The following is a 13,586-nucleotide window of genomic DNA, read 5'->3' as shown; positions in this document are numbered from 1 at the left end:
ACTACTACTACTACTACCTTGTGCTTCCACTCACTATGGCCACTTTATTAGAAACACCTACTACTACTACTACTACCTTGTGCTTCCACTCACTTTGGCCACTTTATTTTCTCGGCCTGTTGGCCGGTCAGTGACGCTCTCTCCCCCGCTAAACAAACATGGCTGATGTTCAGGCAGTGGGCCTGGCCTCCTCTCTGGCTGCAGAAAGAAGCCATTGAGTCTGGCAGAGGAATTTGGGGTGTTAATGCTACCGGTGGAGAGCAGGAATGTGTGTGTGTGTGTGTGGTGTGTGTGTGTGTTTGACTGACGCTGCAAAACAGCTGCCTTTGAACACACACACAACCGGATACAACCAGACCCTCAGACCTGCACTCATTTGTCTTTGGAGCTTCACTTCTTCTCCAGCTCTGGAATGAACTGAAAGGCATTTGTGGAAGTACTGGAATTCGTGTAGGTTGTTTACTGGTTGCAGTGAAGCGTCTCCACCATGAAGCTGGCTGTGGTGCTGTTGGCTCTGCTCTCCTGCATGCTGCTCTTTGAGCTTGGTAAGTCAATCTCAGGCCTTACTGCATCTTTATCTACTGTACTTAATGTTTTGGCTTACTTATGTACACTCAACAATAAGTAATACTAATAAACTTTATTTATAAAGCACCTTTCATACATTTAAATGCAGCTCAAAGTGATGTACACAGAATAAAATAGAAAAATGGAAAAGGAAAAAAAAAACACATTTAAAGTAAAGTAAAATTAACAATTAAGAAAAGACAATAGAAAAAATACATAAATAATAAAAATAGTAAAACTGTAAAACGGGCAAATAAAAAAAGATAAAATCAAGTAAAATTACAAAAGGTTGTGACTGTGATATATTAAAATAAATCAATTAAAACAAAAAAGATAACTTAAAAATCAAAACATGAATGATGTATAATAATGCAAATAGCTCGATTATTAAAACATTTATAAAACGTTTATAAAAATATGTCTTTAGCTGCTTTTTGAAACTGTTTACTGATGCTGCTTAAATAAAATAAGCATTACAATATTAGAGTGAAAGGAGGAGTGTATTGAGAAAAACACTTGGGTATAATTGAAAAAAGGCTCTAGTTTAGACCCTGTTGGAACTTCTATCCTCGATAGAAGACGAGATACAGTTGAGTGTGGAGGTATACAAGTTCTGTATAGCATCCTGAGCTGTTGTTGTAGCTGGGCCTGTAGATCATGTAGCTCTACACTCTTAGGTTTTTGAAGCTCTAGTCCCAGCTGTTCCCATGAATGCCCGATTAGAGGTCTAAATCTAAATCTCGTGACCATTAAGTCCAACAAACTGTTGCAATCTGGTGAAGACATTCCTGGAAAACCCTTGCTGTGTGTGGACAAGCATTATCCTGCTGAAAAATGCTAGTTTGACGGCCTGCCTTCAAGAGGCACCAGCATATGCCAATATCATTGAGCTACTAGTCTTTCATATCACTACTAGGGGTGACTGACTGTTTTGAGCAATGGCTTCCTAGATCATCGCACCAGCATTTGTGTGCATCCTAAAGAATATAGTCAAAAATCTGAAATATACTAATTAAAATAGACTTGTTCACCACTTCTTTAGAAATAGCTACCATATACAGTACAGGCCTAACATTTGGACACACCATCTCATTTAATGCATTTTCTTTATTTTCATGACTATTTACATTGTAGATTCTCACTGAAGGCATCAAACCTATGAATGAACACATGTGGAGTTTATGTACTTAACAAAAAAAGCTGAAATAACTAAAAACCATGTTTTATATTCTAGTTTCTTCAAAATAGCCACCCTTTGCTCTGATTACTGCTTTGCACACTCTTAGCATCATTCTCTCAGTGAGCTTCAAGAGGTGGCCACCTGAAATGGTTTTCCAACAGTCTTGAAGGAAGGAGTTCCCAGATCCCAGAGGTGTTTATTTGCATTTGTTGCTCCTTTGCCTTCTTCACTCTGTGCTCCAGTTCACCTCAAACCATCTGGATTGGGTTCAGATCCGGTGACTGTGGAGGCGATGCAATGTAAATAGTCATGAAAATAAAGAAAACGCATTGAATGAGAAGGTGTGTCCTAACTTTTGGCCTGTACTGTAGATGTACCCAACACCAACCATTAGTGTTTCAAATAAAGTGGTCAATCATTAAGCTCCATTCAAATGAATCTATAACTGACTGAATCAATGTTATCTGCACTATACAGGTATGAGCCAGAAGGATGAGCAGAAGGTGAAGCCAGCAGCAGATAAGAAGGCGAAGGTCAAGCCTAAGGTTGAAAAGAAGGCGGCTGAGAAGAAAACCAAGGTCACTACCGTTAAACCTAAACCCAAGACCACCCCTCAGCCCCCGGCAGCTCAGACACACCTGACTCAGGTACTGCAGAGGGGGAGGTTCCAGAAGGTGGGCAACACACTTACTGTTGTGGCAGGAGACACTCTGGAGCTCAGGTGTAAGGGCAGTCCTGTACAGTGGGGCATCCCACCTTACCTGGAAGAGGATGACGAAGGACGACTCAGGTACTGTATGTAGCCATTATTATTAGAGTTAATTAACACACATTACTATTCATATTGTCAAAAAAGCACTGCTAAAAAAACAACTCGTTAAGCTATTGACCAGCTTAGACAACTAATATGAACAAGTCGGCATGGTGCCTTAGTGGTTAGCATTTTTGCCTCCCAGGCCTGGGTGGAGTTTTCATGTTCTCCTCATGTCGGCGTGGGTTTCTTCCAGGGACTCCAGGATTCCAGGATTTATTCCCACAGTCCAAAAACATGGAGATCATAAGAGATTTTTTTTATTGCCCAGAAAATTGAATACTAATACAACATCCAGCTTCTAGCTAACTGGTTAGCTACATTAATTGTTGTTAATTATAGCTTACAGTAAGTCCAAAATTAATAAAAACAATGAAAATTGAAAATGAAATAGTTATTGGCTGATACAACAGGGCAAGTTAAACATATATAGTTTTTTCTCAAACCTTGACTATTTATCTAAGCTAGCTAATTCTAAAGTTTTTTTCAAGCTGTTTCTCCTGAAGGTCGAACTATATACTACAACTAGCTCCCATTCACATACAGCCAGTGGTCTGTCTCATCCTTAAAAATACAGTTGAGCTGAGCGAAACGATTTGGGGCTGCTGGAAAGTTATTTGGGGCTAAAGCCCCGGAAGCCCAGACCAGGCGACGCCCCTGTGTGTGACAATTCAGATATGGATTGGCACTCTGGATCAACTCATCAGTCGTTCCAGTTGAGAGTATTCTGTTCGTGATTGGCTGCTTCTTCTTACTGTTTGTGTTGAGTGTGTGTAGAATGTAATTGCGAGCTTGTAATTGTGAGCTTAAGTGCCTTGAGTGGCAGAAAGGCACTATATAAGTGTCACGGTCCAGATCAAAAGTCCAGAGTTTGGTCCAATCAAAAAAGCCTGGATCTACTGACCGGAATGACCAGAACCTCTCTAGATGGTTCAGACAAATTACAGGAAGTTGAGGCAGGTTGTTCCCAGCCTTTAAAACAAATGAAGAATAAGAACAGATATTATGCTGAACTCCAAATCCAACACATCATGCAACAATATGGATGCTTATGCTTATACTGGTGATTGCTGTATCTACTGTAACTGTAGATTAACTCTTATTTATAAGCAGAAAAAAAGGAATCTGAGTGGAACCATTATGCCCAAGCTAGTTGTACAGAAGCCAATTGTGACAAAACTAGTTGACCATCATCTTGACCATGCCATTCAACCAGTATGAACAACCTGAATGAATCAAATGCATCAACCAGCTTTACCAAAGTATTACATCAGTATTACCACTATGACCTACTGTGTCCAGGCTGGTTGACCAGAATGACCAAGCTGAATGACCAACAGGCCCATTCTGACAATGGTAATTCACCATCATGACCACCCAGGTCATGCAGTTTGATTTACTTGAACAAATTGATTAACCAGATGTACCAAACTAGTCAGGAAGGTTGACCAGCCTGAAGACCAACTGGGTCAATTTAGACATGTTGAACTCATCAAGCGAGTCAATCTCTATGACCATATTGGTTGACCAACACTTTACCAAATTCCCATAGTAGTCACCCTTGGTAAAGCTAATCAGAGCTGGCTAGAACAAATAATTAATGAAGATTTCCTGGTAAAGAACATGAATTACCAGCTTTTCTACCAGAGCAGAAAATTTGGATAACCAGCTATATAATCACACTGCCCATCAAAAACCAGCTTAGACCATCTGAAATCAGCTACCATCATAGGCTGGTCTTGTGCTTCTAAACCACATATGCTGTGCAAAATGTGCTAACGTTCATCTGGCTAGATTGGCTGACTGGATAATATTAATATGGCTAGCCTTAGCTAGCTAGCTAGCTAGCACAGTAACATGCATCTAAAATTGAAAAGGCGATCTCTACTGATTTTGTGAATCCATTCACTGTGAAGTACGGGATCTTTGGGGAAACTATGGAAGGTTTGACCTTAATAAGATTTTTTTTTTTGAAGAAGAAGAAGTGCATTTTGGTCTCATTTATCACAGTCTCATTTCGCTACACGATGGTGATGTTGGTGAATAAAGTGTATAGATAGTGTGGATTGATAGTATGTGACCTCATTGATCTGGCTTGTAATCACTTTCAGTCACAAATTTTTTCACCCTTTTACTCACTCACTAACTTACTCACTCACTCACACATGTTTAGCAGGTTGAAGATTCTCCACAAGTGGGCGCTATTAGAACTCTAGTAGCTTTTGGTATTGTGTGCTTCGGTGTGTATTCTGTAGTGTGAACTGGATTCATGTATTTTAACATGGCTTATTGTTTATCACAGTTCATTTTAACTGGTATATGAAATCATTTCTTTCATTTAGGACTGTCCAGCATGATCGATATGGTACGCTGATTTTAGCGAACACAACCGGCGCTGACACCGGAGAGTACACCTGCTTCCCCATGTACTGTGAGGACGTGGAGTGCAGGAAGGAGTACAATAAAGCCGTCAAAGTCTTTGTTTTCTTCGCTGGTAATGTGCATTTATCTGTCACAGTGTGGAGATCGAAGTAGACATATGACATCATTGTTTTCTACTCTGCTTTTTGACGTATGAATCATAACTCAAAGTTTTTAAGATGTTAAAACTGTTCCAGTTCCAGATTTTGTGTCGAATGCGTTATGCGATTCTGGCTTTTTCTTAGCAATACCATAGCAACCACCAATGCTTTTGCCACAAACAATGCTAATGTCGCCACCTGGGACACTGTTGAACCTACTTAGCAACACCAAAATAACCACCTGTGATACCATAACAGCCACTTAGCAACAATATATCAACAGCATAGCAACTATCTTGCAATACCGCAATACAGCAACCCTCTAACAACCACTTACAAACAGTATAGGAACCACAAGGCATATCGTAGCAATAACCTTGCAACATTACACCAACCACCAAGCAACCACCTAGCAATACCATAGCAACCAACAACTCAAAAGCAACCACCTGGCAACACTATAGAAACTACCTGGAATACCATAGCAACCCCATTATGCACTTTCTACAGTACTTGCATATATGGGCTTCTTCTGTTTCTATTTATTGTAATAGCACTGTAGTAATACACGTTATATCATTGTAATAACATAAAAATACAACAATAATGTGTGAAAGTAATAACATTGTAATAACATTGTGATAACTAATTATTAATAGTGGTAATCTCACAATTGTGACATTAGTGGAGCTAAAACTGTAATAAAGGTTGGTACATTTTGGTAAAACATGCCACACAAAAGTAATGGAATAATAACTACAAACTAACTATGGCATGTAAAGTACTTTGAACTTTTGTTGTCTTTTGGCTTCTTTTTGAAAATAAATAACTCAAAAAACACCTAACATAGAATATTGTTATATATAAACTGTAATAATAGCAGTAGCTAGATAACAGTGAGTTAAACAGTATCAGACATAGTCTGTTCTATTAGAGATACTGAACACCTCCACCTGCTTTCTCAGACCCACAGGAACTGTTCGTGCCCTCGGCCAACTACTACGAGATCATCCACCTGCGGAGCAACAGGCCCACGGTGCTGCCCTGCCAGATCACATCTCCGCAGGCTAAAGTCACCCTGCACCGGGAGTACCCTCCCACAGAGGTGAAGGTGGACGGAGCGGAGATTTCCTACGAGGTCACACGAGGGTTCACCATCCACAGACCCAAGCAGTACCACGCCGGATCCCTGTACTGCGTGGCCAGCCTGGGCAACCTGCGGCAGAGCTCCACCAAATACATGCTGATCTACGTCAACTGTGAGTGTACCCTTGTAGCCTCTAGTATGAATGAATGCCATGTGAGATGTTTTGGTGCTTCTTTAGTCCAGTGGAGAAGTGGAGGGGTGAGAAATTATAGACAAACGTATCGCTTCTGATTGGTTAACAGCACTGTTACACCAGTGAGACAGACAACAGTTAGAAATGTTTTAAAATAAAGGCATTTTTACATTTATAACAGTTTATCCACAGACCTAGTCTTAGAGTATCTGTAAAACTCCAAATCCACTGGAGATCCTATTTAAATCTATGTAAACACACAGAGGTGGGTAGTCCTGGTCCAGAAAGTAAAAATAAAAATGGTGGATTTTTACATATCTACAGATCCTGCTGCCCCGCCCGCCCCCTTCATTCAGGCCTCGTCTGACCCTGTGACTGTGGGGCAGAACCTGCAGGTTACCTGTACAGTGGTGGGAGACCAGGACGTACTGGTGGAGTTCACCTGGGATTACCCTGGACAAACAGTGAGTACGGTGCTTACACTCACTGGCCACTTTTTTTTAGAAACACCTACTACCACCTTGTGCTTCCACTCACTGGCCAAATTATTAGAAACACTTCACTTGTGTTCAGTTAGTGTTTTTAATAAATAATAAATAAAGTGGTCAGTGAGTGGAAGCACTTGATAGTAAATAGTAGGTGTTTCTAATAAAGTGGCCACAGTGAGTGGAAGCACAAGGTAGTAGTGGGTGTTTCTAATAAAGTGGCCAGTGAGTGGAAGCACTAGGTAGTAAATAGCAGGTGTTTCTAAGAAAGTGGCCAGTGAGTGGAAGCACTTGATAGTAAGTAGTAGGTGTTTCTAATAAAGTGGCTAGTGAATGGAAGCACTAGGTAGTAAATAGTAGGTGTTTCTAATAAAGTGGCCAGTGAGTGGAAGCACAAGGTAGTAGTAGTAGTAAGTGTTTCTAATATAGTGGCCAGTGAGTCGAAGCACAAAATAGTAGTAGTAAGTGTTTCTAATAAAGTGGCCAGTGAGTAGAAGCACCAGGTATTAAGTAGTAGGTGTTTCTAATAAAGTGACCAGTGAGTGGAAGCACTAGGTAGTTAATAGCAGGTGTTTCTGATAAAGTGGCCAGTGAAGGGAAGCACTAGGTAGTTAATAGCAGGTGTTTCTGATAAAGTGGCCAGTGCGTGGAAGTACTAGGTCACATGTGTCAAACACAAGCGAGAGCTTGTAAAATCTTAGTGTCTATAATAAATAAGTCAGAAGCGTTCTTTGACCAAAAAATACATTTCCCACAATGCTTGTCGATTGTATTACCCGCAAAGTTACGGCTTACTGCCACTACACGGCAGTGTAGTCATTGATGTGGAAACCCTGCCGGAGGGAAGGTGTAACTTCGCGGGTGGAATTGAGACATATAAATGTTTATCCCATAATGTCCAGAAAAAGAGAAGTTGATGCAGACGGACGGCTGTGCTTCAAGGCGAAAGACCGGTATGCCTTTTGTGTTACGAAGAGTGTTACTGACCAAAATAAACGCTTTTTAGGAGAGATATAAGTTCTGTGTAAATATTTATAAGACAAAAGCTGACAAAATCTGTTTTAATGACGTTAATAAACATCACTGGGACAGCGCTAGTCGCAGTTTCACCGCAGCAAAGTACGAAGACGTGAATCACTTATCTAACCAGCCTTTACTAATTTCTGCCCTCAATAACCCTTTCAATAACCTCCAATAGCCTTTAATAGTCTTCAGTAGCCTTCAACAGTCTAACCTTGCAGCCGTGGTGTGTTCACTAAACTCCGTAGTTATAAACTCCTGAGGTTAGCAGCGCGATAACTGACCTGTTTATAATGTAATCCCAGCAGTGACTCATGCTCTAAACTGCTGCTGTTAGGTGATTGGGCTGAAAGATGAACTGTAGAGAGCTGTATTATTCGGTTACAAAAATCTTTATTTCATACACAGAAGAACTTAAAAATTTTAAAAACGCTCCAGACTGGCTGAGCTGAGCCCTGTAGCCCGTGGCTGGGCTGTAGCTCTGACTCAGTAAAGACTGCGGACTTGTGGTGCTGCTGCTGCAGCTCCGACTAGTGGTTGGATGAGGAACTGCTAAATCTGAGGAAATGCTATGTTCTTAACAGTCACAATTTGATTTTATATTTATTAAGCCTTATTTCAGTTAATAATTTCAAAGTTAATATAACTTGATGTCATTTCTATTCACTTGTATAGTTTGGTTCTTGATTGATGGAGTTTTTGGATTTCATGACATGACAAATTAAAAGGATTCATGTTAATAGAGCAACAAGCAAACATTTTTTCCATGCAACTGTAATATTTGATTGAATAAATAATATATTGAGAGTTATTTAACATTAAGGAGTAATTACATTCATTTACATATATTACATTTGGTTACATTTTCTTATATTTATAAGTTACATCTGGCCCTCGGAGGACAGCCAATATGCCAATGTGGCCCTCGGCCAAAATGAGTTTGACACCCCTGTACTACAACCCCTGGCAAAAAGTATGGAATCACCAGTCTTGGATGAGCACTCCTTCAGACATTTCATTCTGTAAAACAAACTCTGATCAAAAACATGATACAATAATAAGGTCATTCCAAAGTGCAACTTGTTGGCTTTCAGGAACACTCAAAGAAATGAAGAAAAAACATTGTGGAAGTCAGTGAATGTTACTTTTATTGACCAACCACAGGGAAAAAAATATGGAATCACTCAATTCTGAGGAAAAAAGTATGGAATCATGAAAAACAGATAAACAAAAGATGATTCAAAATACATCACTAGTATTTAGTTGCACCACCTTTGGCTTTTATAACGGCTTTCAGTCTCTGAGGCATGGACTTGATGAGTGACAAACAGTATTCTGCATCAATTTGGTGCCAACTCTCTTTGATAGCAGTTGCCAGATCAGCTTTGCAGGTCGGAGCCTTCTTGTGGACCATTTTTTTCAATTTCCACCACAGGTTTTCAATTGGGTTGAGATCTGGACTGGAATGTGTCTTTCTCCAAGGAATGCCTTCACTGTTTTTGCCCTATGGCACGATGCATTGTCATCTTGGAAAATTATTTCATTATCTCCAAACATCTGTTCAATTGAAGGGATGAGAAAACTGTCCAAAATGTCAATGTAAACTTGTGCATTGATAGAAGAATTAACCACAGTCATCTCCCCAGTGCCTTTGCCTGACATGCAGCCCCATATCATCAAGGACTGTGGAAATTTGGTTGTTTTCTTCAGGCAGGCCTCTTCATAAATCTCACTGGAACGGCACCAAACAAAAGTTCCAGCATCATCACCTTGTCCAATGCAGATTCTTGACTCATCACTGAAGATAACTTTCATCCAGTCATCCACAGTCCATGATTGCCTCTCCTTAGCCCACTGCAGTCTTGTTCTTTTATGTTTAGGTGTCAATGATGGTTTTCTTTTAGCTTTCCTGTATTGAAATCCCATTTCCTTTAGGCGATTTCTTACGGTTCGGTCACATACATTGGCTCCAGCTTCTTCCCATTTATGCTTCATCTGTTTAGTTGTACTTTTTCGGTTTTCAAGACAAATGGCCTTAAGTTGCTTGTCTTGACGCTTTGATGTCTTTCTCGGTCTACCAGTACGCTTGGCTTTAACAACCATTCCATGCTGTTTGTATTTGGTCCATATCTTGGATACAGCTGACTGTGAACAGCCCACATCTTTAGCAACCATGCGTGAAGAGTTACCTTCTTCAAGAAGTTTCACAATCCTCTCTTTTGTTTCAAGAGACATTTCTCTTGTTGGAGCCATGGTTCTTGCCACTCTAATTCGTCCAGCAGCCCTCCAAGGTGTCATGACTGCAGGTGTTTTTAACTGCAGACTAACGAGCAGATCTAATCTGAGGCAGGTGTCCATTTAGGGAAAGGAAATTGACTGGGTGTGTCCTTATTTTCTACCTTCAATTTGAGTGATTCCATACTTTTTTCTTCAGAATTGAGTGATTCCATATTTTTTTCCCTGTGGTTGGTCAATAAAAGTAACATTCACTGACTTCCACAATGTTTTTTCTTCATTTCTTTGAGTGTTCCTGAAAGCCAACAAGTTGCACTTTGGAATGACCTTATTATTGTATCATGTTTTTGATCAGAGTTTGTTTTACAGAATGAAATGTCTGAAGGAGTGCTCATCCAAGACTGGTGATTCCATACTTTTTGCCAGGGGTTGTAGGTAGTTAATAGCAGGTGTTTCTGATAAAGTGGCCAGTGAGTGGAAGCACTAGGTAGTTAATAGCAGGTGTTTCTGATAAAGTGGCCAGTGAGTGAAAGCTCTAGGCAGTATTCTGTGTTTGTATTAAGCTGGTTGTAACTGTGTCGCTGTGTTTACAGATCGGTCGTCCGCTCTACACTCAGGACAGTATGCAGACAGTGCAGGTGGATGGGCAGAGCCGGCAGCGTTCCCAGAGCGTCCTGCTGGTGGACGAGGTCAGAGAGGTGGACCAGGGCACCTACACCTGCACCGCCCAGAATCTGGAGGGGTCACGCTCAGCCTCCACTACTGTTAAAGTAGTGCCAGCTCGCAGCGCCAACAAACCAAAGAAACCGTGAGAGGGAGACAGACAGTGGACTGTACCATGGACCAAATAACCAATCAGCTTTTGTAGCTACAGTGTGTGGTTCCTTAAAGTGACAAATCAAGAGTTTACTAAAAATTTTCCCATTGTAGTCAAGCTTTTAGATACCTAAGAGTGTGCTTAAAGGTCTGCAGACACCTACTAACCCAGTGCCTATTGAAATGGTGCAATAACAGCCTCTACACTTCTACAAAGCATTAAGGGCCAATCCCATTTCACCCATTGGTCCTACAACTTACCCCTACCCATTCTTTTTCGAGTGTAACCCTTCCCCTTGGAACAGAGTTATTTCCTGGCTTCCTGATGGATAACTCTATTGCTTCATGACTCCTGAAGTTTCATATTTTGCCGGCTGCTGGAATGACGAACCTGGCTGGCAGGCTACTGTCAGTAACTAGTGGGAGGGGCTCCACTGATTCTGATAACAGTGTTTGGTTCTTTCCTGCACTCACCGTCACATAATTTAAATGGGGTGCTTACACAGTTTGTCATTGCATTCAATTCATAACCAGTCATTGTCTGGTGGCCCCAGTCCAGCTAGGGCCCCAGGCAATGGATTAGTTAGCTTGCCCTGTTGCAACGGGTTTGGTAAGAGCACTGGTCTCATTTGGAGCATTGTGGCTCACACCAAAGAAAAGCATTAAAGTCTTCATAATAAGGGTCTCTAATAACTGTTACACATTAACAACCATATAATAACAGTGTAACTACAGGTGAAGTACACTTTGTTACACATTAATTACAATCACACATTGTGCAATTTCATAACCGGTGCAACTGTAAGCAATCTGTAACAATGCATACTTCATCAGTAGTTATATATTACTGTTATTACAATGGATGGTTAATGGGTAACTACCAGAGGTGGAAAGTAATGAATTACTTTTACTCAAATTACTGTAATTGAGTAGATTTTATGAGTAATTTGTATTTTTTAAGTAGTTTTTAAAATAGGTAATTTTACTTTTACTCAAGTACATTTTGACACAAGTAATTTACTTCACTACATTGGAAAACTCCCCATTACTGAGTAAATAATTAAATGCTCGGGGAAAAAAAACTATTGTCTGAATAAAAAAAAAATTGAGTTTTGTTCTCAATGGCAGCGCAGCTGAACTTTTCCCAGCAGTGTTTATTATGTGTGAATCAGCTGTGCTCGGGGGAACAGGTGTTCTGTCGAGTTATGCTACCCATCGATATGTGCTTCTTTACGGCACTGCGCATGCGCCGACCAACAGTTTTTTTGTATGTTTTCATGTTTTTCATGATTATTCCTAAAGTTCTTATTGGAAACATTAAATAATCTGCTTATATGTAAAAAAAAAAAAAAACATGTAAATAGCAGTTAAAGCATAGCAATGGCAAGTTAAAAAATAATAATGAACTGTAAAACTATAAAAATACGGTTTATAGACACATATATGACCATAACTTTTTAACAGTAAAGAAAAAAATGGATCATAGAAACCTATGCCACTTGTTTTTGAAAATGTTTTATGCGGTGGTCTGAACAAATACTGCCTGAAAGGTCCAAATTATTATTTGGAATAATAGTTCATTAAAAATAATTAATTTATGATTAGTACTTTTTTACGTCAAATAATTAAAAGTAACTATGTAACTTTTACTTAAAGTAAATTTTAAATTGAGTACTTTTTTACTTCTATTCGAGTAGATTTTTAGATGGGTACTTTTACTTTTACTTGAGTAGAATTTTAGCAAATAATGGTACTTTTACTTAATTACAATTTTTCAGTACTTTTTACACCTCTGGTAACTACACAGTTATTATAGTGAGACCAAATGCTATTTTTTGCTAATTACATTGTAGTTACAAATCGTATTTTTAAACTACAGAAAATGCTAACTTTTTCATCAAAGAATTTTAATATGATTTACCAGAGAAACATTCTGTAACATTGTTTTGAGAAATCCCTTTTGTGTATTTTTAAATCTGTAATCTAGTTGTTATATGTTGATATTTGTGCTGCTGATGTGAGCTACAATCATTATTGTTATCATAAGCAACCCGTTTTAACTGTAAACACTGTAAAAGTTTTGCACTTCTTTGATGTGAAATTTCAAAATGTGCCAATAAAACATATTTCTACCCTTTTATTTCATTCAAATACATGTAAATACACAACATAGACTAGTGTTGATGTATACTGCTGTAATTTATATTTTTGGTAATGTTGCAATAATAATTAGCATTAGAGTCACAGTAGTAATATTTGATATTTGAACAAGCAGTCAACCATTTTTCTAAAATAAAGACTTTCTTGAGGGAAAATCAAGGCAATAAGGGGACTTGCCTTTAAACATGCTTTTTAAATGTCACATGAGTTTTGTAACCATCTTCAGCTTTTAAACCTTAAAAAAAATAATAAAGCTGCCTGAGTTTGACCAGTACATGTTTTAAATAGTTTTCAATATATATGTGTTATTAGATTCAACATTGAAAAAAGATTAAAAAAAATTTAAAAGTTTTACTTGGAAGAGTTACAACAAGCAAACAGCACCCATTCGGTAGAATGGCCCAAAAACAGGGGTTGGACAATGAAACTGAAACACCTGTCATTTTAGTGTGGGAGGTTTCATGGCTAAATTGGAGCAGCCTGGTGATCAATCTTCATTAATTGCACATT

General features: G+C 39.2%; 1 protein-coding gene across 1 annotated transcript; it reads left to right on the top strand.

The window, feature by feature from the left end:
- Nucleotides 1–251: 251 nt before the first annotated feature.
- On the top strand, nucleotides 252–13,056 carry LOC103021672 (platelet-derived growth factor receptor-like protein). Its single transcript, XM_007257738.4, has 6 exons — nucleotides 252–545; nucleotides 2,225–2,537; nucleotides 4,901–5,052; nucleotides 6,046–6,339; nucleotides 6,685–6,824; nucleotides 10,694–13,056. Exons 1-6 carry the CDS (start codon nucleotides 488–490, stop codon nucleotides 10,910–10,912), a joined length of 1,176 nt encoding a protein of 391 aa, XP_007257800.2. The 5' UTR covers nucleotides 252–487; the 3' UTR covers nucleotides 10,913–13,056.
- The last annotated feature ends 530 nt before the right edge of the window (nucleotides 13,057–13,586 follow it).

The sequence above is a fragment of the Astyanax mexicanus genome, chromosome 2 (assembly GCF_023375975.1).
Source record: "Astyanax mexicanus isolate ESR-SI-001 chromosome 2, AstMex3_surface, whole genome shotgun sequence".
Lineage (NCBI taxonomy): Eukaryota > Metazoa > Chordata > Actinopteri > Characiformes > Acestrorhamphidae > Astyanax > Astyanax mexicanus.
This window is presented reverse-complemented; position numbering and strand designations above follow the sequence as displayed.

Coding starts and splice junctions, on each gene's coding strand:
- LOC103021672 (XM_007257738.4), top strand. CDS start 488: ATGAAGCTGGCTGTGGTGCTGTTGGCTCTGCTCTCCTGCATGCTGCTC. Junction 546..2,224: donor CATGCTGCTCTTTGAGCTTG/GTAAGTCAATCT, acceptor TGCACTATACAG/GTATGAGCCAGAAGGATGAG. Junction 6,340..6,684: donor CATGCTGATCTACGTCAACT/GTGAGTGTACCC, acceptor ACATATCTACAG/ATCCTGCTGCCCCGCCCGCC.